Source organism: Silene latifolia, chromosome X (assembly GCF_048544455.1).
Source record: "Silene latifolia isolate original U9 population chromosome X, ASM4854445v1, whole genome shotgun sequence".
Classification (NCBI taxonomy): Eukaryota; Viridiplantae; Streptophyta; class Magnoliopsida; order Caryophyllales; family Caryophyllaceae; genus Silene; species Silene latifolia.
The window spans coordinates 337,682,369-337,709,495 of NC_133537.1; the positions used below are offsets into that span (position 1 = coordinate 337,682,369).

General features: G+C 37.5%; 2 protein-coding genes and 1 long non-coding RNA gene across 9 annotated transcripts; 2 read left to right on the plus strand and 1 right to left on the minus strand.

The window, feature by feature from the left end:
* The first annotated feature begins 1,664 nt into the window (after window positions 1-1,664).
* On the plus strand, window positions 1,665-5,956 carry LOC141619183 (uncharacterized). Of its 4 annotated transcripts, none has more exons than XM_074436205.1 (3): window positions 1,665-1,931; window positions 3,213-3,336; window positions 3,432-5,956. In XM_074436205.1, the coding sequence occupies exon 3, from the start codon at window positions 3,434-3,436 to the stop codon at window positions 5,567-5,569; it is 2,136 nt and encodes a 711-aa protein (XP_074292306.1). In that variant the 5' UTR covers window positions 1,665-1,931; window positions 3,213-3,336; window positions 3,432-3,433; the 3' UTR covers window positions 5,570-5,956. The 4 variants fall into 4 exon arrangements, with proteins under 4 accessions (XP_074292306.1, XP_074292305.1, XP_074292307.1 ...); XM_074436204.1 differs by having other exon boundaries at window positions 1,665-1,853; XM_074436206.1 differs by having other exon boundaries at window positions 1,700-1,853; window positions 3,413-5,956.
* A 1,263-nt stretch (window positions 5,957-7,219) lies between these two features.
* LOC141619176 (uncharacterized) lies at window positions 7,220-12,810 on the minus strand. Of its 2 annotated transcripts, XR_012531613.1 has the most exons (8): window positions 12,593-12,808; window positions 10,010-10,109; window positions 9,334-9,459; window positions 8,800-8,888; window positions 8,602-8,691; window positions 7,924-8,046; window positions 7,668-7,837; window positions 7,220-7,438 (listed from the first exon to the last, which is right to left on the minus strand). It is a non-coding gene; the product is annotated as an uncharacterized LOC141619176 (long non-coding RNA). The 2 variants fall into 2 exon arrangements; XR_012531612.1 differs by having other exon boundaries at window positions 8,602-8,888; window positions 12,593-12,810.
* Window positions 12,811-17,840: 5,030 nt separating this feature from the next.
* On the plus strand, window positions 17,841-23,217 carry LOC141619186 (uncharacterized). 3 transcript variants are annotated; one of them, XM_074436209.1, is made up of 3 exons: window positions 17,841-18,051; window positions 19,785-19,909; window positions 20,662-23,217. In XM_074436209.1, exon 3 carries the CDS (start codon window positions 20,664-20,666, stop codon window positions 22,773-22,775), a length of 2,112 nt encoding a protein of 703 aa, XP_074292310.1. In that variant the 5' UTR covers window positions 17,841-18,051; window positions 19,785-19,909; window positions 20,662-20,663; the 3' UTR covers window positions 22,776-23,217. The 3 variants fall into 3 exon arrangements, with proteins under 3 accessions (XP_074292310.1, XP_074292312.1, XP_074292311.1); XM_074436211.1 differs by having other exon boundaries at window positions 17,841-18,031; XM_074436210.1 differs by having other exon boundaries at window positions 17,920-19,034; window positions 19,140-19,909.
* Window positions 23,218-27,127: the final 3,910 nt, after the last annotated feature.

The window sequence follows — 27,127 nt, forward strand, 5'->3', positions numbered from 1 at the left end:
CGAAAATTGCTTCCAAAAACTACAACATATTTGACGTTGTGGACAAATCTCTGAGATTCAGAGCAATACTACAAAATTTTACAGCTTCAAACATAACTCCACACACAATCTCAAACAGTATTCCAATGGCGGCACTGTAAAAAACAAAACTTGCTCTTTTGCCAGTATGGAACCTTATCTATATACTGTAATTCCTATAGTAAATTTCTCAGTTTTCACTAGCATTTGCCATATACAGTTTTCACTAGCATTTGCATCAAGTGTCCTTGTCTCCCTGAGTCAACTCTGAAGGCGGAAAAATGTTAAATCTTGCATGCTTCTAATCAAAGGTAAACAAATAATTAGGACAGTATGCCTTAGGGGATATAGTTTTCGCCTTCCAGAAATAAGTTATAACCATGGAAAGAAAATGCAACGAATTATGCATGTCCGGAAAATCAAGTGTGCTAGTAAATCGAAGTTTCATAGGGTTGAATCTAATAGTAACTCCGAATTCATTGATACGCTATAGTAAAACCCGAATTACACCAATTTAGAATCAAACAACGCAGACAAGTAAAATGAATCACCATATTTTGTCATAAACAGCAAAATTACAAACATCTAGTACATCCATATTAGAATACCATGACCAAATTCACCATAATCGTATGAAAATCATCTTCAATACGCCAGGAAACATTAGTATACGTTAATTTGTATGTATACTCTGAAATGTTGTTAGTATACTCGCTTCGTCTCATTCATTTGTTTGACTTTAATTACGATATCTTTATAAAGAATAAAAAAGATAAACAAATGAATAGAAGTATAGGACGGGTATATTCATCGATACGGTGCAAAAATAAAAAACAGAAAACAAACGCGAGTATTCTTCATACGTCTTTGTATTTCTCGTATAAATACGAAAGCTACATTACAACAATTGCAATAGAGGTGATCATGGGTCGGACTAATGTGGTCTTGAGTTGGGGCTGAGCTAAGACCAAAAAAACAGCCCGTTTATAAGGCTGGCCATGGGCAGGGTCAAATGTGTGGCCTGTTTTGTGAGCCCAAACCCAACCTAAATGGGTAAGATCGGTCTTTTGGGCTTAAAATTTACGACTTAGCGGATGAGATAAATAACCAGACAAATATCATCCACTGGTATCTGAAATACATGCTTAGTTAGTTAGTTTATATAATTAATAAAAAAATATGATAGTCTGCATATGAATTACTCGATAAAAGAAAGATGAAGACAAATATAAAAATTTTAGAATGTGGGCCAACCCCCAACCCCGTCCCATCCCCTACCCGAACCAACACATGACCACCTCTACTACTTATCCATATTCCTCGCCAGGCTGTACATGGCCCACAGATTAACACGGGTCCTTTCCAGCGCATTTTGTCCTGTGGAGTTCTTTTGCATGGATGACCATAAAAGAAAGTGCACTTTGTTGATAGGAGTAATATTTTCAATCCTTTTAAGCACTAGTCATTTAAGCTTATCAATACCTCGATCGCTTTTTTGGGCCGGGCCGAACAAACAAACAGACAAGGTTCAATGAACGGAACGACCCAATTGTAGCCCATTCATGATTCATGAGCCCAAATCTTACAACACATGGGCCACCAAAAAAAAACCATGAACTTAAAATTGTTCAACCATTGGAACTTGCAAGTATTTTACTGTCATAGTGTCATAGAACTCAGCAAATTAAAACCAACAAAATTCCCCCAATTATCAGAAATCGGGAAATGGTTAGAAATTAGGGTTCATAACTATTGCTTTCAACTGCACTCAACACACTTCGTTTTCATCGCGTTGTTCGATTTTCCGCCATTAATGCTCGATTAGTAGACCCAAGGTGCTCATTTTCTTACTGTATTGAGTTTTCTCTGCTACCAGATTTAAGCTTTGAATCTTCAAAATTGACGTCGTTTGTGTATGTATTTCGCTCAGCACTTTTTCGTTTTGATTAATTGATTGATTTTGTTCGTTTTGCTTTGAATTTGTTTGTTAATTACTTGTGAATTGAAAATCTGGAAATGTTACCCTAAGTTATCTCGATTTAGATTGTCGATGGCGGTATTTTGGTACTGGTATATGTTTGTGTATAGTTGTATATTAATGTGTATGGATAGAGCAGCATATGAGGTACATGCGTGTGTTTCGAAAGTCAAATCGGTTTTCTTATATGTTAATTGCATGGCTATGGCGGAGTCAGGATTTGCACTTCGGGGAGGAAAAATTTCAGCGGGGGTGAACGGGTAATGATGTTAGGTAAACTTGAAAATAGTTTGAAAATTTTAGTGATTTTTTTTGAAATTTTCATCCTTCAGTTAGCCCCATAGCTCATTCACTGTGCATGGGCGCTATTCGTGCTTATACCGAGTGGCAAACAGGAAGGATTGTTCTTAGCAATGTGGTGGGTTTGAAATATGGTTACGGTCGAAGGGGTTTGAATAATTGGATGTTGGAATTGTTGAGGGGTGAGGGGTGAGAAGGTTTGCTCAACTGTTGGTCACTATACTGTTGAAGCAACGAATTAAGCAAAAGTATAGAGTAAGAGCGATTAGGGAATTGGTGGTAGTCTTGTCGCTTGATGGGCAAGCTCCGGATGATTCAAATCGAGAAGAAATATTGATAAATTAAACTTAGGAGTAAAGAAGTAATTCCGTTAAAATAGATAATAACAGCATATAAATAACGTGTAGTATTCTGATTTCGTGCGTCATGACTGGCAAAAAAGTAAATAAAAGGAAATTAATTGTAGTATAGATTCTGAAGTTCAGACGGATTTTGCTTTGAGCTCACCTTGTTGCGATGACTCGACTCAAGGTTCACGTCACCACTATACTAACTTCTCCTTTTTGAAAGGATCTGACATCTTGTGTTTCACTCAATTAGCTAAGGATGGTGAACCTTAAATAGTAAATACCATGATTTTCTGGGTTTATCAATCTCTGATGTGAATAGTCTTCAGTTGTATTTATTTTGAATCTAGCTTCCTTTTTACAGTCCTGTATTCGAGATTTTTTTGCTAGGTTTTATGAATTATTGGACTCTGTAGCCTTATTGGTAACTGTGATTAGTACGTTATTACTGACGAATCTTTGCTATGACGTTTCATAAGTCAGTATCTAAGGAGACGCTTTGGCCCTTGTGATGAATCGTCGTTTGGTTTGCAAGTATAACAGGTTTACACCCTTGTGCTGATTTGCAGGCCCTCAGCCCTATGTAATTCCATAGGGTCAAGGTTTAGCTGGTGTGTGGAAAATAGGAAATACTCGGAGAAATCATACAGCTCATGCATTTTGGTGATTAACTTCCTCATTGTTTTGGCTAAGGTATTTAGAAGTTATCTTCTTAGATACTCCGTATTAGCTTATTTTGCAATGAAAGAATCGTGATAGTTTGATTTAGTCTGTCAATTTTGGATCAGTTATGGAGTGCAACAAAGAAGAGGCCCTTAGGGCAAAGGCTATTGCTGAGAACAAAATGCAAAGCAAGGATTTTATGGGGGCACGTAAATTTGTTGTGAAGGCCCAACAACTTCACCCTGAAGTCGAGAATATCTCCCGGCTGCTTTCTGTCTGTGATGTTCACTGCGCTGCAGAAAGCAAAATGTTTGGGAATGAAATGGACTGGTATGGCATTCTTCAAGTTGATCAAACGGCAGACGACACAACGATCAAGAAACAGTATCGGAAATTTGCTCTCCTTCTCCATCCAGATAAAAATCAGTCTGCTGGAGCTGAAGCTGCCTTTAAGTTGGTAGGAGAGGCGCAAAGAGTACTTCTAGATAAGCAAAAACGGTCTTTTCATGATATGAAACGTGGTACGTCTTATAAACCTGGTATTCCACATAAGCCACCTCAGCAGGCAAGTAGTAATGTCGGTGCTGTGAGGCAGACTAGGCCTCAGAACAATTTTCCGAGCAATCCCAATTCACACGTTAGGGCTTCTAATGCTCAACACCAAGGGCAAATGCCACAGGCTCAATCAGCTAATGCCAGGGAAACGTTTTGGACTCTTTGTCCCCACTGTTTTGTCCGCTATCAGTATTTCAAGGAGTTTCTGGGTATGACACTCCGCTGTCAAAGTTGCAAAAATTCATATACTGCACTTGACATGCGAGCTTCGAGGTCTGATGTAACCAAACCTGTGTCTTCCCAGCAGCAAGCCCCTTGGAAACCTATTCATGTAGGACAAGAGATCAAGAAGCCTTCTTCCAATGCTGGGTTTCAGGCTGGCCAGAAAGGACCGAGCAAATCGCATATGAATGGAGGTGAGGGATCTAAACTTCGGAGATCAAATAGCCAAAAAAGGAAGAAACGCTTTGAATCTAGTGAAAGTGATGAATCTGATAGCACCAGCTTAGATTCAGAAGAGGTGGAAATCCATGAAGCTGGAAATGCTACAGGATCACAACATTTTGACAGTGATGGAGACCGTCAGACAAGAAGGTCAAACCGGAACAAACGACATGTTTCTTATGATGAAAATGCAAGTGGTGATGAGCAGATTTCGGCACCATCAAAGAAAAACAAGGTGAATGGTTCAACAGAAGAAAAAGTTGATGGATCAAATGCTTCTGGTTCAGCTTTTGGGGAAGAGAGCAAAAAGAAGGAATCCAGCGTGGATGATCTCAATGAAAATGTGGCTAGTTCAACTGAAAAAAGATCTGCAGCTCATGATGGGTTCGATTCAAGCATTGACCCAACACCAGATTTGACCCCAGAACCGACCTTTTACGAATGCCCAGATCCTGATTTTTGTGATTTTGATAAGAGTAGAGAAGAGAGCTGTTTTGAAGTTGGCCAGCTGTGGGCTGCTTATGATACAGTTGATGCAATGCCCAGATTCTATGCCAAGATCAAGAAAATATATGCTTCAGGATTTAAGCTGCAGATAACCTGGCTTGAAGCTAATCCTAATGATGAAGTTGAGATAGAGTGGACAAATTCAGACTTGCCGTATTCGTGCGGTAAATTTAAGTTGGGACAGACTGAAATAACTGAAGACCGTCTTATGTTCTCTCATGTGGTCAATGGGTTCAAGAGTATTGGTAGAAATTCGTTCATGATATATCCTAGAGTGGGGGAAACTTGGGCCATTTTTAAGAATTGGGATCTGCAATGGTCTTGGACAACAGAAAAAGAGAGGACGTTCGAGTATGATTTTGTGGAAATATTGTCTGATTATGATAAAGTTGTTGGGATACGGGTTGCACCATTAGTGAAGCTGAAAGGATATGCTAGTCTGTTCTGCCGGAAAAAAGTAAGTGAAATACACATACAACCTTCCGAGTTCCTTAGATTTTCCCATATGGTACCTTCCTATACGACCACAGGCAATGAGGAGAAAAAGGTTTTAAAGGGGTACATTGAGCTCGACCCTGCATCTACGACTTTAAATATTGAAGAAATTGATCCTCCTCAGTTGGATACAAATAACCGTGTAAATGGCCTTTCCAATACTGCAGAAGAGAATGGAACTGTGAATGTCGCTGGAAATTCAGCTACGCCTTATTCTGAGAATAAGGGAAGCAGAGTGAAGCACAAAAATGGAATTAAATAGTACCGTACTCCCGTGTAAACTGCAATAGGGCAGTCAGCAGTGTAATGGTGATGACTTGCGCTTTTGGTAGGGGACAAACTTTTCGTGCAGACATGGTTTTAAGTACAGATTGATCCTCTGGCAGGTGGTAAGTCTCTGCTATGTTATGTTGTCAAATTAACTTCAGGTCATGGCACGTATTGCCATTTCGACTTGAAACTTAGTGAAGTAGAGTAGCGGAAATCAGTTATGTTTTAATGATATATCGAATGCTTATTGTAAGTTTCATCTGTAGACGTATCAGTAGGTTTCTGTTATTTCTGGTGTAAAGATCACATTGTTGAATGTTTTCCTGTGCCAAGATGGTTTTGCTTCTGAAATGTAAGGTAACTGTAGTGCATTCGTCAATGTTCTTGTTTACATGCTTCCGAAAACAAGTTTACCTTGTTAAAGGCTGTGATATTTTAATTGCACGATTTTGTGTTCTTTTACGGAAACAAGGAAATAATGGAGATTTTTTTTTTGTTTTTCTCAGCTTATACTATGAGACCGTCGACTGCATAAAAAGTGGCGATTTTATGGTCTAAAGTGGTCATTTTGTGTTAAAAAATGGTCAATATATCATTAAGTCGTCATTTTTCGTCCGTCGGCACCATAAGACGGTCGCATACGGTAACTACTATTTTAGGTATTTGTTGGTGCCCTTTGTTTTGATTGTTTGGATTAATGTTTACTTGTGAATTGTGATAAGGAACATCTAACTACAAAACTTGCTTGACCTCGAACAAAAAATTTAAAAAGATTTGGGGTTTCTAAATGGTACCCTCGTGTTTTTTCGATTCTTATGTTGTATCCCTCGGTTTTTAAAAACATTATTGATATCTTGAACTTTATAAATTGTTCACAAAATACCAAAATAATAAAATTTGAGTTTTCTAACAGTTAAGTTTAATTACAAAAATATACATGTAAGAATGAGTAAACGAAATTTATGATACTAGTTTGACAATTATGGCAAAAAAAAATCAATACAATGTGCATAAACTAAAAATTTAAAAATGGCGGATTAGAGCATTTTTGGGTATTTTGAAAAGTTTTCATTAAATTTGGGAACTAACGATGTTTTCAAAAAAATTCAAACAAATACGAGGGTACCACATAGAAAAACACATTTGTCACCCACCACCTGCTCATCTTAGTCATCTTAATTGCCAGCGACTCACCAGTCTCACCACCTCTTTCATCATTATCTCACGCAATTGATCTTCCTTCAAGCGGACCATTTTGGTCTAAAACAATAAGACGACATTTTGTGACCATTTGATAGCCAAATGTGACCGCTTCTAGAAAACAAGTTACCATAAGCTGTAACACTGGCTAAACCATTATGGTTAGTGGTTACATTTAACAATAAAATGATAACAAAATTCCGTCTTATTGTTTCAGACCAAAATGGCCGTCTGAAACAAGAATTTGTGTATGTTAAGTAGGCTGAATAATGACTTGCACTTTGTACACCACTTACATATGATAGAGAGAGTCGATTCAAAAGTAAACGAAACAATTTGTTGGAACAGAGTTGCTAATTTCATGAGGTTCACTTGAATATTTCCATCCCCCTAATTTATGGGGGAGAAATGAAAGAGAAAATAAGGATGTAAAAGACCATTAAAACATGAAATTATTTTATTAATATGAATACAAGTATGATATTAACATCGTTCACACATCCTCTACAATATAAACAGAAAAAATGAGAAGAATTACAAATAATCTCGGCTAAATGATCTATCTACAAACGCTTTTTAGCACTATATACAGCTCCCTGGCGCACAAAAACTTAAGGATTGAGTTCAATTTCCTTGACATTTCCTTCTTCATGTATTTACTCTGCTTCGAATCAAAATAATTATAAGAATAATGGGCACAAATGGTCACTGCATTGAATATGGACCGCGGCACTGACCCATGAGTCATGACCATATTATTCAGGTTGGTTTTCAATGTTACAGAGACCACAATTTAAGGCGCAAATGGCTATATCATGCGAATGGAATGACGAACTGAAATTTCTTATTTTTAAACTAATACGGAGTAGCAAGGAAGAATCAGCGCTTACTCTCTGCCAGCTGATCAACTGAAAACAACTTCACTTTGTTGGAATTGAAGGCGAATTCACTGCAGAAAGGCAGATAAAATGTCTTCCAGATGACTTTCTTGTTTTTAAACTAATATGGAATAAAGAACTCTTCCGGATGACTTTCTTGTACAACGTAATTGAGTAAACATCTGACAAGAGGTAGTTTCATGTAAATGACAAAAGGCAGATAAAATGTCTTGAGCATAAATAGACCACATAATAATAGTTATCCAACCTTCATGCCATCACCTCTCCATGATCTACAGTTGTTGATTATAACTTGGAGAATAATCTTTTCCACTGACCACTCACCATCTTCTTCTTGTGCATCCATACAAATTTCGAAGAAATCTAAGACCTAAGCATTGAAAAAAGGAAACAAGGAAAAGAAATGTCACAGCATGGTTTTGTGCAAACTAAGAAACAACCAAATAAACCTGAACAAAGTTTCGCCGAATTTTTTTCTTCCTAAGGGCTTGCTTGGGTTAGGGGCCCATGGCTCATTGTTACTAACGTAATGGAGCTCAAAAGAACATAAAAATGGAGAGTGGTGGCGGTGGAAAGTGGAAAGAGGAAGAGAGTGTAATAGCTACCCCATAAAAGGGGAGAGAGGGAAAATAGTACCCAATTCTCCTAGGGTATTTTTACTGCTGTCAAAAAAAAAAAAAAAAAAAAAAAAAAAAAAAAAAAAAACTGCTACGGTAATGCATTATATCGGCATTAACCGTTATGGAAGTAATAGTTCACCCGTCACCTCCTCTTTCACCCTCTAGTCTTCTACTACGACAACTAACCACCAATTTCCTCTTTCTTCTTATTGTATTGTAAGCTCTATTACTCCGGTAATAGTCACCCCATCTCAAGCGAGGCCTAGGGATACAAGAAAAATAAAGGGTGCATTCAGAGAACTCACATTGAATATGTTTTTAAGCACTTCTGTAAGTTGTGGATGATTTCTGAAAGGCTCAAATACCTCTTGTCCGTGCAATACTGCATAAACTACCTAACGGGCACATTAAATATAAAAGATAAATGAAATAAATGAAGTAAATGGGGACTACAAATGGAAGCCGGATGTAATTATGGTGTCAGAAAGATAAGCTGATTACACCTCAGGATTTCGTGGAAGGGCATATGACAAGATAGCATTTAGTATTTCAGAATCCGCAGGAAATCAGTATAAATATGCAACTCCACAGACTGCAGAAAAGAATAACTCAATCCATCAACACAGCTTCATAAAGCTGACTGAATAAGGCATATTGTTATTTAGACGCCATATTTGCCAATGTTGCTAGACAGTTTGTGTGGAGATAAAACCAGGAAACACATCAAAATAATTAATAAAACAAGGAGCAAAGAGACAAGAACAACTTCATAGTACAATGCAAGTTACTAAAAAAAACCTGTTCAAACTGGAGTTTTCCAATTTACCTAAAGCCTAGATAAGTTGTATTTAATGATTCGTATTAGTACTACAATCATTAAAGAATCAAGAGATGTATGAGAGGTACATCTGGTAGCATCTGAACCAACAAAGAAAATAGAGCTATAGTACAGATTCGATGGGTAAGCCAGTAGCAAGATATGATAACCAACGTTCTACACGCTTGGCATAGCTATTAAAGACAACAAGGAATCTTACCAGCTTATGCATACTTGCATTGAAAGTAGAATCCTGACTGAGATTCAGAAGGATAATTAACAACATATAGATCTGATTTGATATCTTCTTTGGAGCATTGTACAATATTTCCAAGATAGGCATTAACTGTTTCAACATATTAAAATAATCACGACTGAGTTTCTAGTAGACTACGTACAGGACCATATGCAATAATTGTCTGCAAAATCACACTGATACAACATCTGGACTTTTGTTTCTCTACCACCTAGTATATTTGCTAAGATATAACTCAGAAAGCATACGATTAATGTTTTATAAATGGAAACACAAGAATAGGTTTGAAGGAGTTCAGAAGTGTCTAATGGTAATAGTAATCACTATAAATTTGTGAGTTTTCACGGATATCCGGAATGGAGAATAGAAACAGATAAAAATTGATTTCTTTTGCTGGAGAGTAGTATGTGGCATTGCTGGTCTTAATGCTGGGACAAAAGAAGCTAAATATGTAGAATGTTTTTGTAATTTTTCTTTTTTTGCCAAATTCAAACAAAAACAAATGACGAGAAAGGAGAGAGTACTATCACACGCGGAATATTTGAAGTCTAGCAACACAATAATCTAACCCTCAATCCCTCCCTCGGGAGATGGTAAACTTAAAAATTAGCCTTACAAAATGTAGCGGTAGACAGCATACCAGGGTATCAATATCAGTCCTCACTAAAACATACTACGAGAAGTTTGCACTATCCTGCACCAGAGAATACAGAAGGCCAGCAGCTTCATCAGATAAGCTCCTGAAAAGGGTTAATGAAGAAGAATTAGACTAGTGACTGATTTCATCATTTGCAGAACTAGGCAGCACAGTATTTTATTGGAAAATGATTGGTAGAAATTCTGGAAATTCGACTGAAGAAGCTGAAAAAACTGCCAGACCATACGGCCAAAGACATTAGAAACATTACATTAACCTATGAACTCAAGCCAGATGACAGCAGCAATTATACAATCCCATCACAATTTACAATTATAGCACAGGTACGACGATACCTATTCTCTTTCCACTTCAACCTTCATATTTTAAGGAAGACGGGACTGACGCAGCACTCATTGAAGAGTGACAAACATCCGGGCATATAACACCACCCATCTGGTTTCATGGTTCAAAAAGAACTAAAAGTATATTCACCAATCCTATATTGCTGCTTTCACATTAAGTACAAAATAAGATTTCAGCCAAAATGAGAAGGGACCGAAACTAATCCCTTCTATCAACTTTGCCACTTTAGAGGTGCAAAAATTTCACACCAGATCGAAATCTTTTTTCCCTGAATGGAGGAAGAAAGAAAAATTCAAAGTCTAGAAAACTTTAGGTATACTTCTAGGAATAAAAAAAAGTCAGGTATCACAAAGTCATTACTTCATAATATAATGGTTTAACATTTCATCTAGAAGAAACGAAACATTGGTGCATTGTAAACAATTGCCCATAAATGAGTCGTGCATGCAAGTATTGCATCTCATATGGCACCAACAAATCTGAATCACTGTATAATAGCACTGCTTGTGTCTATCAAAATTGCTAACAATATCTTTTTAAGTTACTAGGTTATCGGCATCTTTAACTTGGCCTGACTCAACAAGCTATCGGTAATCTTCAAGTCAACAATTTAGCATCTTTAGGAGAAACTCTCGGGTTAGCTATACGATAAATAGTTACGGAACAAATTAACAGTTTTAGCATTAGCCTCAACGCCCTCGTTAACCATTATATCATGGAAATATAATGCATTTTGTAAATCGTCGTTGTAAATGAATCTTTGGATAAGTATATTATAGGTGACATCATTAGGAGGGCATCCAACTTGCTTCATTTTGTTAAGGAGCTCAATAGCCGTATTCATAAGACCTCTTTTGCAATACCCCTTAATCATTGTCGTATAAGTTATATGATTGGGTACAACACCCTTTGATAGGAAATCAGAGACAAGGATTTCAGCATCTTCAACCTGACCGGCCTCACATAAACGGTCAATTAGGATAGTGTAGATGACAATATCAGGAGCAACTCCATTAGACTCCATCTCCTTGAGCAATGCTTTCGCTTCATCAAGCTGTGCATTTTTACATAGCCCGTCTAATAAGGTGCCATAACTGCAAGCATCTGGCTTTATTCCATAGATTTGCATGTCATTGAACAGCTGACGTGCCACTGGGATCCTATTAGATTTACACAACCCATCTATGAGTGTGTTACAGGTCACAACATTAGGGTCAATCCCTTTCTCAACCATTACTTTCAATACATCAAGGGCTTTGTCGATGCGTTGAAGTTTAACATATCCATTGATCAAAGTATTATAGGTACAAGCATCATGGCCAATCCCTTGTTCATACATTTCTTGAAATACGTCAAGGGCTTTGTCGATGCTTTTAAGTTTAACATATCCATTGATCAAAGTATTATAGGTCACAGCATTCAGGCCAATCCCATGTTCATACATTTCTTGAGATACGTCAAGGGCTTTGTCGATGCTTTTAAGTTGAACATATCCATTGATCAAAATATTATAAGTGAACACGGTAGGTTGGCAGTGAGTTTGTACCATTAAATCAAAAACCTCTCTTGCCTTATCCATTTGGCCGCACAAGCAATACCCGATCAATAAAGCATTATAAGTCCATGCATTAGGAGCCACGCCTTGTTCAGTCATTATCTGTATAAGGGCGTGTGCTTCAACAATCAACATATCCTTACATTGCATGTGAATTAACATGTTATAAGTACAAACATCAGGTGCAATGTTGCTCTCAATCATCCCAATCAATATTTCCTTAGCCTCAACCTTAAGACCTCGATTGATCATTACTATAATCAATGCGTTATAGGTAATCACATCTGGGTATATGCCCTCGGCTTTCATGGTTGAAAAGAGTTTCAGGGCCTCGGTTAAGAGTTCGGCTTTGCAGAGACTACGGATAACGGTGTTGTACAAGCTAAGGTCAGGGGAATAACCAAGCTCAAGGGACTTAACAAGGAGAGAATACCCGTAATCAACACGCCCTAATTTACATTGTTCTCTAATATAATTCATAAATTTACGAGGATCATGAATAGCAATAAGCTTAGCATTAGCAGAATTGCAGAAATTACGAGAATTGAAATGCAAATGCGGGTAAAATTGAAATTGAAATCGCAATCGCAATCGAAAAGAAGACGAAGCCATAATAATCAGAAATCGTAGAATTAATGAAAAGAATAAATGTAAAGGAGAATTACCAGAAATGTATGAATTAGGGTTTACTAGAAGAAATGAAAAGGGGAATTAGAGCTTTGTGTTCATGGAGTTGCCGAATTAATAGTTTCTTCTCCCGCAAATCTCGTACTTACTCAACATTCAACAACAACTAAGGAGATAAATGATTTTCCTTCAAAGAAAACAAAAAAAAGGAGATCAAATACATTAGAAATGCGCGTGCGCAGCATGCGGTATCTAACTTTATCTAACTTTTCAAACTTGTAGCGGTAGTGTTTGTGATTACTATAATTATTTAAGTCGTTAAACTATATAAGGAAATATTAAAAGTCGATACTAAAAATATTGTAGAGTACCAAAGTTGGCTGGTGTGAGTGGTAAGGGCTCTCATCTCTTAAACAAGTGGTCAGGGGTTCGATTCTTGACTCTTGCGAATGAAAAAGCCAAACTTGGGAGGGGTCAACCCATTAAATTCGCTTGAGATCTCGAAGGAGATTCTTTCACTGTTTGTCGGTAGGGGGACTCTCTGGTCAACAAAAAAAAAAAAAAAAAAAAAAATATTGTAGAGCTTATTTTATTTATGTACAATAAAACATATAGAAAATACAAACGACATATATTATGGAGTACAATTATTCTATCCCTTATATTCTAATGTTCTATTGAGTGTTCGAAAGAGACTCAAGTTCAATTTCTGGTGCACTCTCGTGTAGTATTCAGTATTTACGCCTTAATGTGTTGTAATTATTATGCTACAACTATTGTTGAACATAGTGGCTGAAATTCAAAACGTCGAAGGCATATAAATCTTGCATAAAACGTATAGCTTTTTCGGGGCAGTTCTACTACGATGAGTGTATGAGTTTTGAAGATGATCCGGTAAATAGTACCGTCACAGAGGAAGAAGAAACTCCACGTATTTGAACGTACGCTTTAAATTTGCCTTCTTTAACGGCATGAATATTGATTCCGTCCTTGGTATAGATTTTAAGATTATCTTTAAATTTACCTATATTGAACATCATGGAATTTCCTACGAATCTGAAACATATAAAATAGTCACACGACTACAATTGTACTCTTAATATTGAGGAAAGGAAAAAAATATACATAAATGGAAAACGGAAAGACGTGTCAACGAAAATGCATCTGCTAAAAAAATACTCCATGCAGGTCAATAGTTAACACTTTTCTTTGATTGTTTCAATCAATAATTTACATTTTTTTTTGTACGGAGTATGTTTTACTATCTACTTTATCTTTTAATAATATTATAAGCAATTCTTCTCTCATTGTACCTTGATCTTTATGTAAAAAGCATATGTAAACATTTCATTAAAACAAGGGAGTACATTGTACAATCTAAAAGTGTAGATATAGAATAGGAGTATTAGCCACTGCATATAGACACACGAAAAATAATGCAAGTATTCGAACTTTACCATCATTGCTTAGGACATGAGCAGGACTTACACTCCAGTTCATTGTTTTGAGATTTTTTTTCTCCCGCCTATGTTACGTCTTTGTATAAAATAATACTCGTAGAATAAGTAGGCACTGCAACATATCGGAAATAGCAAAGTAACTTGTAGATATCTACAGACTACAAGTATTTTATATCTACAAGTATTCGAGCTGGAGTGTATTACTTTGTTAGTGCATTGCTGAACAATAATACTCGTATTACTTTGTTAGTGCATTGATGAATTGGCAAAGTAAATACAAAACCGTTGCTATTTCAACATTGAGATATACACTCCAGCTCAATGTATAGCTCAATGTATAGTCCTATTCTATATCTACAAGTATTCGAACTTTACCAAGAAATAGCAAAGTAATACGGAGTATTTACTTTCTCAATTCATCGAACACCTGGTGGGCACATACGTAAAAGAAGTTTTGTTCAGTGAATATGCCTACCTAAATTCCTGAACACAATAGATTGACTACGAGCTGGTAGCTCCCACAAATTATCTCCTTCAAGCAAACAAGAAATAATATAAACGGAAGAAGACGGTGTCAAACTGACCTCAGAATGCTACTTCTATAGCGCGAATTGCCATCCGTTAATAGCGCAAGCACCTGGTTCTCCTTCGATATGTAGCAACAAAGATAAACAATTGTAGTCTTGTAGAAACGTTGGTGGGGATGAAGGGAAGAAAAGGATACAAAGATGCAACGACAGTGACGACAAGGAAACAAGAAAGACTGAAAGAGTACAAGACTTGGCTTTGGAAAAGAGACGCGGGAAACAAAGGTCAAAAGCAAGAGTGGCTTTTAGGAGTGAGAGAGAGGCAGGATTTAAGAATAAACAAAGAAAAAAGTGAGGACGGAATGGCAGAAGTGTAATTAATGACGTCAGGCGAGGACACAAGCATGCTCAAAGTAGTGTCACAGCTAGGGATGGCAATTATGGCATAAACCGAACCGAACCCGAATCGAACCGAAGGAAAATATTCGATCCAAACCCACCTTTTAAAATCCCATCCCCGATCCACTATTTAAAAACCCATATCCATATCCACTATTGAAAAACCCGAACAAAATCCAAACCCGATCCATTCATACCCGAACCCGATCCAATTGGATATTTTTGAAAATTTAGGCTTGTTTAACCTTGAAATTTAAATTTTCTTATATAAGATTAAATTTTTATGTAGTCAAATCAAGTTTCGGATTGGGTTTTGGATTATGTAGTGGATCGGGTATGGATTTGGAGCGGGTATGGGTTTGAAAAAAATATAATGGATCGGGTATGGATTTTAAAATTTTAGATATGGATCGGGTATGGATATAGATCTGTGATCCAATAAGTAAATGGATCGGGTTTGGATCTTGCAAAATCCGATCCAACCCAACCCATTGCCATCCCTAGTCACAGCAGTATTCTCTTTTTTTATAAGATATAAGATATTCTTATAATTAATCTCTAATCTTTTTATTAAATTTATAATTATGATTTTTTCATTAAAGTAAAATAAAATTAATAATAATATTAAAATATAAGTTGCTACACTTTTTTGCAATAATTATTTACTCTAAAAAATAACTTGACACATATACTTACTATTAGCTTCGTGACATGAAAAATCCATAAAAATAGTTGGAGAAAATTTATAAATGAAATTCTTAGATTTATGATAATTTTTTTTTATAAAAATACACATTTTATAACTTTACTTTCTTTGATTATCAAACTATAATTAAGTGAAATATTAAATATTAATGAAATGCAGATTTAAAATATATAAAGAATACTATAAAAACTCTATATATACCGCACGTCCGCACATCCATTGCGTGGGATCTATACTCACATGTCGCCGCGTTATTTTAAGAGACTCTTTCTCTATATGTGAGATATTGTAAAAATTACGGGTAATTAGTAATGGTAAATCGGTGATCGATAAAACTTTTCGGTTGAAGCTCTCCACCTGTTACAAAAAATATGTTTTTTTTTTAATTATTCATCACACCCATGTATTCTCACTAACTCTCAATGTGTAAAAGTGAGGTTCAAATAAGTTGTCAATCGGTTCGAGGTGATGGTGTAACATACAATTTGAGGTGAAAATTATGACATAACACGCAGTTTGAGGTCAATAGGTGGCAATGTTCATGTTAACGTGGCTCACGGTTCAAAGTCACAAGGTGGCGACATTAGCATGGTTGCCACATGGTTCAAGGTAATGAGGTGGGACAAGGAATTCAGTTCAGTGTGGTGCGATGTGAGTAGCGCCTCGAGGTCATTAGGTGGCAATGATGATCTGGCATGTGGTTCACCGTGATGCGGCGGGAGCGATGACGTGGCAAATGGTGATAAGGGGACATGTGGCTTCAGGGGATGACGTCGCAATGATGATGTGACATATACATATGTTTTTTCCTCAAAATTTTGAAGTAAATACCTATTTGTCATTATGTATTATCTTGGTCTAACGTCAAGTTTTGACACGCTATTTGCGGGTGAAAACCGGTTCGGGTTGAAAAACGGGTTATTTTCGGGTTCTGAGTTAGGCTACGATCGATTTTCGAGTTCAGGTTTTGACAGGTCGAGATAAAAGGGATGATGGATTGAAAAAAAAATAAGAGAAGTAAAACTAAATGTTTAGATAAAAGAGACAAATAGGTACATAAAAGAGCAATGACAAAAAGTAACTAAACCCTAATAGATTTGGGGTGGGCTTAATATATGAGCTAAATGCTCAAAATAAACCCGACCCAATACCATCTTGGGCCTTTTGGGTCGGCCCATGTGTTTTGGGCGAAGAGTGGTTCATAAAAGTGGGCTTAGCCAGGGCACTTCCCCTCAAGTTATAAGATTAGGTAGCACCTCTGTCAGTTGGAACTCCCGATATTGGTAAGCGAGAAGAAGAGAAGAGTGGTTAATAAAAGTGGGCTTAGCCTAGTCATGGGCCCTAAGCCCAACAACAACCCCGGTTGGACCGAGTCGTACCATCAGGGTTGGACCATGTGATCCACCTCTAATACAATCCACAATTACATTTTTCAACATCTAGTTATCGGGGCGACCTCTTTTTTACAAGCCAAACATGCCAGATTCAATGAACGAAACGACCCATCCTAGCCCATTACTACCCCAAACCTTTCACCACATGGGCCACACCCAAAACCATGAATTGGGTATAATAAATACCTATTTGGAATTGTGTATTTTAAGGAATATATGTTGTCTTGGCCAAACGGGTCAACATGCTATTTGTGGGTGAAACCGGTTTGGGTTGAAAAAACGGGTTATTTTCGGGTTCTGAGTCAAGCTACGGTTTTCGAGTTCAGGTTTTGACTTGGTCTAGAGAAGAAGAGGGATGATGGATTGAAAAAAGTAAGAGAAGTAAAACTGCAAATGTTTACATAATAAAAGAGTAAAATACGTACATAAAAGAGCAATGACAAAAATAAACTAAACCCTAATAAATGTTGGGCGGGCTTAATATATGGGCTAAATGCTTGAACCAAACCCGACCCAATACCATTTTGGGCCTTTCGAGTCGGGCCATGTGTTTTGGGCCCAATCATGGGCCCTAAGCCCAAAAGCAACTCGGACTGGACCGAGTCGTACCATCAGGCTTGGACCATATGATCACCTCTAATACAACCCACAATTAAATTTTTCAACATCTAGTTATCGGACCGACCTCTTTTTTACAAGCCGAACAGACCAAATTCAATGAACGGAACGACCCATTCTAGCCCATTACCACCCCAAACCTTTCACCACCTGGGCCACTCCCAAAACTATGAATTGGATTTGGGTCTAATAAGTTCACACACATTGAACTTCTCATCGTTCATAGTACAAAGTTCAATATTCATCAATGAATTCAAAATCAAATCCCCAATTATTAAAATTCGAGAAATAATTAGGGTTTCTACTTTCTACTCTTGCTTTCAACTGCTTCGTATTCTCCTCCTTCTCTCTTCTTAGTTTTCCCGCCATTAATGTTCGTACTCTAGAACGCAGGTTTGCTTAATTTCTACTTCGGCATCGGAAATTCGTTTAATTGAACAATGTTGACTTCGTTCGTTCGTGCATGTATTTCGTTTCGCAGTTTTTGCTGTTGTTAATTGATTGATTTTGTTTGTATTGGTTTAAATTTGGTTGTTATTTGTTTAAATTCGTGTATGAAGTTTGTTTGTTTGTTTGTGGATTTGAAATCTGGAAATGTGAACTCATAAGTTAGGTTTATGATGATTTTATTTCGTTTTATCGATTTTACGGTGTTAATGGCGGTGTTTCGTGTGTGTGAGGTAATTGTTATGAGTTTCGTAAGAGTTGTGTATGTGCATTACTCAATACTCATGCTTACGAGTTACACCGAGTGGCAAAGTGAGGAAATATTGTAGTAAAAGCGTGTATTACGGTTATTTGGGGGAAAACTTGTATCGAATTTAGTAGAAACCGTTTTTTTGCTTGTTAATCGTATGGGAATTACTTGTGCTTACTCTAAGTTGGCAAATGAGAAAGATTGTTTGTAGCAATGTGGTGGTTTTAAAAAATGTAGTACTCTGTAAAAGCGTGTGTTGACATTGATGCAATGTTCGAATAATTGGATATTGGAATTGGTCGAGTGGCATAGGAGGAAGATTGTTTGTAGCGGTGGGGTGGTTTCTAAAAATGAGGAATATTACTTGTGCTCACACCGGGGTGGCCAGTAGGGAAAATAGTTAGTAGCAATGTGGTGATTTCCAAAAACGTAGTATGCTGTAAAAGCGTGTATGGTTATTTGGGGAGAATTTTGTGTTGAAATTGATGAAATGTTCGAATAATTGGATATTGGAAGTGGTTGAGGGGTGAGAAGTTTTGCTTACTTTTTGTGATTATCATGTTGATGCAACTGGTTGATATAATTGATAGGTTGCAGATATTGGAATCCGTGGTGAATGGGGTAGATAAATACAACTAGAAATAAAGCAAATTAACAAAAAAAAAAGAGAGCATAGAGAGTTAGAGCGATAAGGGAGTTGGTGGTAGCTGTATTTTTCAATGGACAAATTTTGGGTGATTACATCAAATGGAGAAGTAATACTTGTAAAAAAGAGCTTTAAAAGTAAAGAGGTAGTTCCGCAAAAATAGAAAGTAACTGATGATGTAAATAACTTGTAGTTGTCTGATTGGGTCTGTATTACATGTCAAATGTATGGTTAGATTGACTAGCAGAAAATTAAAACAGTTTGGTAGTCGGGACCCAGAAGAAAAAACAAAGGGAACAAAATATTGGGAGCATAGAATTTGAAGTTGAGACAACTTTTGCTTTGAATTCACATTGTTGCGATGGTCGATGAGTTGACAAATGGCTAATGTCACAAGTGTAGTAACTTCTCCATTTTCAAATTATCTGATATCTTGTTGTTTTACTCAATTAGCTAAGGGTGCAGGACCTTAAAATTTTGACTTTCTGGGTTTACCAATATCTCACGTAGGAGCTTCTTCATTTGCTTCTATTTTGAATCTGGCTTCCTTTGGGCAGTCGGTGTAGTTGAATTTTTTTGGTCAGGTTTCACAAATTCTCGACTCTGTAGGTAACTGTGATTAGTATGTTGGTACTGTAACGTATTGTATGCTGGACATTATTTGATGAATATGTTCTTTGGCTGTTTCATAAGTCAGTATGCAAGGAGCTGTTGCGTCCCTTGTGATGAATCCGAGTTTTATTTGCAAGTATAACAGGTTTAGACCCTTGTGGTGATTTGCAGGTCCTCAACCTTATGTAATTCCATAGTTTTAAAGTTTTAGCTGGTGTGTGGAAAATTGGAAATACTTGGAGAATTCATACAGCTCATGCATTGTGGCGATTAACTTCCTCATTGCTTTGACTAAGGTATTTCTAGAAGTTATTCTCTATTTTTCTTAGAGGGAGTTTGGTATGAGGGTTTTAGGAATGGGCAAGGGAATGAATATTAATCATTCCCTTTGTTTGTGTTTGTTTTGCTATATCAATTTTGTTTACCTTCTTCATACCCCGAAACTCGTCTACAGTCTACACCTGTAACCCCCCACCCCCCATTCCCATTCCCATTCCCTATCAACCCAACCACCCCTTCGCCCCATTGCTAATCATCCTCCATCGCAGGCCGTCATTCTCTTCTCTCCATTGCTGGCCGTCGCCCTCCCTCCCCAGAGCACCCGTGACGATCCCCCTTCACCACCTGTCAAAAACGTAATACCACCCACTAACCCCCACCTCACCCGGCTCACCCTCGTCGTGCAACCACAAAAATCCCTCCTCCACACTTAAAAAAACAGATCTGGTGTATTTGGGGGCGTGGGAGGGGTTTTCGTGGTTGGGGTGGGTTTTACTAGGGTGGGGTGGTGGGTTTAGTGGGTGGTATAAGGTTGTTTGACGAGGACGAGGGTGGTTTGGGGCACGGAGGGTGACACCCGCAGCGGGGGAGCAGGAGGTTGCCGGCTATGGGGTATTAGTGGGTGTCTGGTAGTGGTGCCAGTTTGGTGGTAGACTGGTGGTTGTGGGGATTCCATTCCCTTACCCCTTCTGGAACCAAGTTCCCCTTAGTAAGTGTTGCAGTATAAGAATCATAATATTTTGATTTAGTCTTGTCATTTTTGGATCAGTTATGGAGTGCAACAAAGAAGAGGCCCTTAGGGCGAAGGCTCTTGCTGAGAAAAAGATGCAAAACAAGGATTTTGTAGGGGCGCGTAAATTAGGTTTGAGGGCCCAACAACTTCACCCCGAGATCGAGAATATCTCTCGGTTGATTTCTGTATGTGATGTTCACTGTGCTGCAGAGAGTATAATGTTTGGGAATGAAATGGACTGGTATGGCATTCTTCAAATTGAACAAACTGCAGATGACACAGTCATCAAGAAACAGTATCGGAAGTTTGCTCTCCTTCTCCATCCCGATAAAAATCAGTATGCTGGAGCTGAAGCTGCCTTCAAGATGGTAGGAGAGGCACAAAGAGTACTTCTAGATAAGCAAAAACGCTCTTTTCATGATATAAAGCGTAAAACGTCTTATAAACCTGTTATGCCACATCAGCCACCTAAGCAGGCAGGTAGTAATGTCGGTGCTGTGAGGCAGGCTAGGCCGAAGAGCAATCTTCCTAGTAATTCTAATCCACATGTTAGGGCTTCCAGTGTTCAGCATCAAGTGCAAAAGCCGCAAGCTCAACCAGCTAATGCCAAAGAAACTTTTTGGACTCTTTGCCTCCACTGTTCTGTTCGCTATCAGTATTACAAGGACATTTTGGGTAAAGCACTCCGTTGTCAAAATTGCAAAGAGTCCTTCGTTGCTTATGACATGCATGCTTCTAAGTCTGGTGCAACCAAACCTGTGTCCTCCCAGCAGGGTGTCCGTTGCAAACCTAGTGATAATGTAGGACCAGAGATAAAAAATACTAAGCCTTCTTCTAATGCTGGGCTTCAGGCTGACCAGAAAGGATCAAGCAAATTGCATGCAAATGGAAATGAAGGATTTAAACTTCAGAGAACAAATGGCCATAAAAGGAAGAAACGTAATGAATCCAGTGAAAGTGATGAATCTGATAGCACCAGCTTAGATTCAGAAGAGGTGGAAATCCCTGAAGCTGTAGATCCTAAAAGATCCAGAAGGTCAAGGCGGAACAAACGATATATTTATTACGATGAAAATGGTAGTGGTGATGAGCAGGTTGCGGCAACATCAAAGAAAAACAAGGTCAATGGTTCAACAGAAGAAAAAGTAGATGCATCCAATATTTCTGGTTCAGCTTCTGGGGAAGAGGGCAAAAAGAAAGACGACAACATGGATGACCTGAATGAAACCATGGCTAGTTCACCCGCCAAAAGTTCTGCAGCTCATGATGAGCCTGAATTAAGTTTTGATCTATCATCAGATTCATCTCAAGAACCGACATATTTTGAATGCCCAGATCCTGAGTTTGGTGATTTTGATAAGAGTAGAGAAGAGAAATGTTTTGAAGCTGGCCAGCTATGGGCTGCTTATGATACAGTTGATGCAATGCCCAGATTCTATGCCAAGATCAAGAAAAAATATGCTTCAGGATTTAAGCTGCAAATAACCTGGCTTGAACCAAATCCTGATGCTGAAGCTGACATAAAGTGGGCCAATGAGGACTTGCCTTATTCATGTGGTAAATTTAAGACAGGAGAGACAGAAAATACTGAAGACCGTCTTATGTTCTCTCATGTGGTCAATGGGTGCAAGAGTATTGGTAGAAATTCTTTCATGATTTATCCTAAAGTGGGAGAAACTTGGGCCATATTTAAGAATTGGGATCCAAAGTGGTCTTCGATACCTGAAACTGAGAGGACGTTCGAGTATGATTTTGTGGAAATACTGTCTGATTATGATAAAGTTGTTGGGATACGGGTTGCACCATTAGTGAAGCTGAAAGGCTATGCTAGTCTGTTCGGCCGGAAAAGAGGAAATGAAATACATATAAAACCCTCCGAGCTTCTTAAATTTTCCCATATGGTACCTTCCTATGTGACCACAGGCAATGAGAAGATAAAAGTTCAAAAAGGGTTCATTGAGCTTGATCCTGCATCTACTACAACTACGAATATTGATGAAATCGTCGATCCTCAAATGTTTACAGTAAATAACCTATTTAATGTTGCAGGCAAGAATGGGACTACTGTGAATGTTGCCGAAAATTCAGCTACACCTAATTCTTCTGCGAATAAGGGAAACAAGGCGAAGCACAAAAACGGACTTAAATAGTCCCATATATTCTGCGACAAGGCAGTGGTTTATTGATCGGTTAGTGACTTGCGCTTTTGGTAAGGGACAAACTTTTCCTGCAGACGCGGTTTTTAAGGTACAGATTGATCAGTCGGCAGGTGGTGAGTCCTGCTCTATTATGTTGTCAAATTAAACTAACTTTAAAATATTATGGCAGGTATATTTCCATTTTGGACTGAAATTTAGTGGTTGTGGAAATCAGTTATCTGTTAATGATATGTCCGATGCTTATTGTAAGTTTCATCAGACCTATCAGTAGGTTTCTTTTATTGCTGTGTAAAGAAGATTTCATTGTTGAATGTTTGCTGTGCCTTGCCAATGGTTCTGCCATAGGTGCTGTCGAGCATTCGGCTATTTTCTCGTTTACATGCTTCTGAAATCCAAGCTTAATCTCTCAGACGGCCATGGTTTTGGCAAATTTCATGATTCTGTTTTCTTTTTCCTGATGTGCCACTTTCTAACATTCTGTACCCTGTTCCCGAGGTGACTCGAGCTACTGATGACCCCGGTGATGCTGTGATGCCTTGTGAAAGGCATGTTTGTAGAGATTAAAGTGTGATATTTTACAGTAACCATGTTGAGGAAAATTCCTGCAATTCACTTTCAAACTGTCTTTTCAAAGTCGGGTTACTCCGTATATTTATTGTGCCATTTAGAGTTTTAGACTGCATCGTTTCTTTTACAAATTATTTTATAGGACGGTCTTATAGCATAAGACCAACTTATAACCCAAAAGCCTAGATAATTAACTTATAACTCCCTTTTTCAATCAAATAACCAAAACTCGCAAAAACTTAGTTAATATACCTGTAAAAAAAACATTTTATTTTGATAAACTAAAATTTTAAATTAATAACTTTTATATTTAAATAGGTTAGTTTTTATCATAAAATGTCGTGTTGTTAAATTAAAATTAAAATTAAAATTAAATTAAATATTATCTTTGGACTTCTCTCTTTTTGGGTCAGTACTATGCTATAAGACGGTCCTATAGGAGAGTTGCTGATTTATTTATATATATACCCCAATTATTCTATGAGATTGTTATTACGTCTTCAAATGCGCTTGTAAAACCCGAACATCTCATTCATTGTTATCATTAACTATCATAAGTCGTACAAATGTCTTACCGGATAAAAGTAATTGTCCAACTTTCACAAACAAGACATTGCTATATACCATCATGAGTTCATGACCCAACCTGTATTCGACCCAATCCGTATTGTAACCCATCCCGCCTATATTCGACCGATCCGTATTCTATCCCAACTCGCCCTATCCGTTTGACAAATCTAACCCCGGTAAGATTCAAAAAATTTCCGAATATAGCAAAGTAAAATTTTCCCAATTTTCCCAACTCGCCCTACCCGTTTGAGAAATGAAACGTGAAAATATCTTTTTCTGTAGGCGTGTTTTGCGGTGTTGAAGAAGCTACAAGCGCAATTTTGATGTTAACTGCCTAACCGGATTACAAACTCTGGTTGTGAATACCATTCTTATAGCTCTACCAACAAATCTGATTGACTGCATTATTGGAAAATAATATTTCGCTTGCTGAAAATAAAATAAAATAAATAAACGACAGTTCATGACCCTCGCCGTAAAATTACATCACCATAGTAAAAGTAAAAGTAGTTTAAAAATGACTAAATTGCTGGAGAAAACCAAATTGGAGAGCAATAGGAGGATTTCCAGTTGTTGCCATCGTAAATCGATTCAATTGTTTTAGTACTCAAGTTGAATACGCCCAAATCATGGCCTCCAACCTTGTACCGATTAAAACGGAAGTGCTCAGTCTCTTCGTCACAAAAGTATATGCAATTGCTTCTACAATCTCCATCAGACGCAACAACGGACACCGTCTCATTTCCACCCACAAAGAGCGCGACATTTCCTATATCGCTCAACTCTTCCCAGCTCCTTGTCGAATAACTGAGTCGAAAAACCCTGAAAGTCATTGTTTTGTAATTCCGGTCACCATCATAATAATCATTTGGCCCCAAACTGCTTTTATATCTTGCTACTATAAGCAAATCGTCACTAGATTGAACTAAATAAGTATAAGGTTCTAGATTTTCATCACCGAGTAGTAGATCATCAGGTCCCTGTAAGTATTCCTCGAAGGCCTGGGGTTGCTCCGAGTTATGGATATCATAAGAGTATAAATCCCCTTCCGAATCTATGAACACCAGCTTTTTCAGTTTATTGCAGTATATCACGTCCATGAAGACGTGAAGACCATCGCCCCACTTAATGTGGGTCCATGATGCGTCTGTAGGTCTCGCTATAGCAACAAGTGAATAGCTCCGATATATTGCCACCACTAACCAAGGAACATTGTGATTTTGGTCATTTTCTGGTACTCGGAGTACCACAACTTTGGAAAAATACATAACTCGAATGGTCTTACCTCTAGCGAGCTTCCAAGGATATCGGAATGTGGTTTGAGGAGGAAGGGGTAGTTGGGCTTTTGTAATAGGGTTAAATAAGTGCATCTCGCGGTTAAGTCCAAGAGTCACTATCCAACCATAACGCGAACCCCAACAAGCTTTTCCGTAAATTTCAGGCAGGCTTAAATTATAGCACTTGTTCCTATTGTTGCTCAGATTTAAGAACTCTCTTTTAGTATTATTATTGATGTTTGAGTAATAGGGTTTGTTCTCTACCTCTTCGAGTTGGTTTTCATCCTCATCACTACTCGTATAAAAAGAATCATCATCATCAGCATTGTCATTATCAGCAACGTCGTCATCAGCATCATCATTATCAGCATCGTCATCATCATCAGCATTGTCATTATCAGCATCATCAGCATCAGCATTGTCATTATCATCGTCATCATCATCATCATCGTCATCAAGACCCATGACGTTGTCTGCGAACCTGTGTTCTCTGTGACTGTCAGTATCGGAGTAGACTTCATCATCATTGCCGTCAGTAAGCATTAGCCATGGCATCTGACGACTCCAATTTTCTCTAAGTTTCAACTTGTCGCAAAAACGAGTTGCCCGATTCCATGAATTGCAAACACTAGAGAACAATATAAAATCATCCACTGCTGGTAAATGATTTTCGACAATTCGCGTCAAGAGCTCAGTACAGAGTTGAGACCAATTAACAGTAATCATCCTGCTCTCTCCAATCATAAAGAAGAAAAAAAATATGTTAGCACAACTCATAAATAAAACACAAATTCTCGTCATTGACGGAAGATAACTATACACGAGGCAAATATTCACCCACTTTAGCATAAGACAAGCAACAAGTTGCATGATGGGGCCCAAAAATATCATTTGACCCGTCTTTCACCTTAGACGAATATATCCGTCTATAGTGAGACTAATTGGAAATAAAATAGCAGTAATTTTTCTAACGAGACAATAAAGAATAATCAAATTGTTCAGTTTGTAAATATTTAGGGGGTGTTTGGTTCACCCAATATAGGTATGAGGTATGAGTTTGGAATGAACCAAACCCATACCATGTGTTTGGTTGACAAAATTGGAGGTTTGATACCCATACCTCAAACCCATGAGATATGGGTTTCTCATACCCAGGGAGGGGGGTGGGTATGAGATTGATACCCATGGTATCAAATTATAAATATTAAAAAGTGATAAAAACAATTGTAAAAAAATCATTTTATATATTTATTTGATTAATTTTTCTCTACATGATTTAATAGTATAAAAATTATTATTAAAAATATTGTATTTTGAAGAGTTTTTAGCTTTGATTAGTTTCTAACCCCATACCCCCAAAATTGAACCAAACACAAGGTATGAGGTATCAAGTTCCAACCCGATACCACCCAGGTATGATTCCCGATTCCAAACCCATACCCACGCGTGAACCAAACACCCCCTTACTCTCCTATAGGACCGTCCTATAGCATAGGACTGGCCCAAAATGAGAGAAGCCCAAAGAAAACAATTAAGTTTATTTGTATTTTAAGTTTATTTTAACGACTCAACATTTTATGATGAAAACTAACATATCTAAATATACAACTTATCAATATAAAACTTTAGGTTATCAAAATAAAATAATTTTTTATAAGTTTATTAATTATTTTTTTTGGGCTTTTAGTTATTGGACTAGTCTTATGAATGAAGTGGTCTTACACAACAATTTGTGTATTTCTCAAATATGTTTGGTTTTTCATTTGCTAGAATCAAGAATCGAACCCCTAACCACTTGTCAGCGACAAATCTACTAACAACATTTCGGAGTGCGCGGATAAAGGAAACAATTTTTTTTTTTTTTTTTTTTTTTGCGTATTTTGTCTAATTTTCAGGCTAAAAAAATAAATTTATAACTTTTTTATGTGC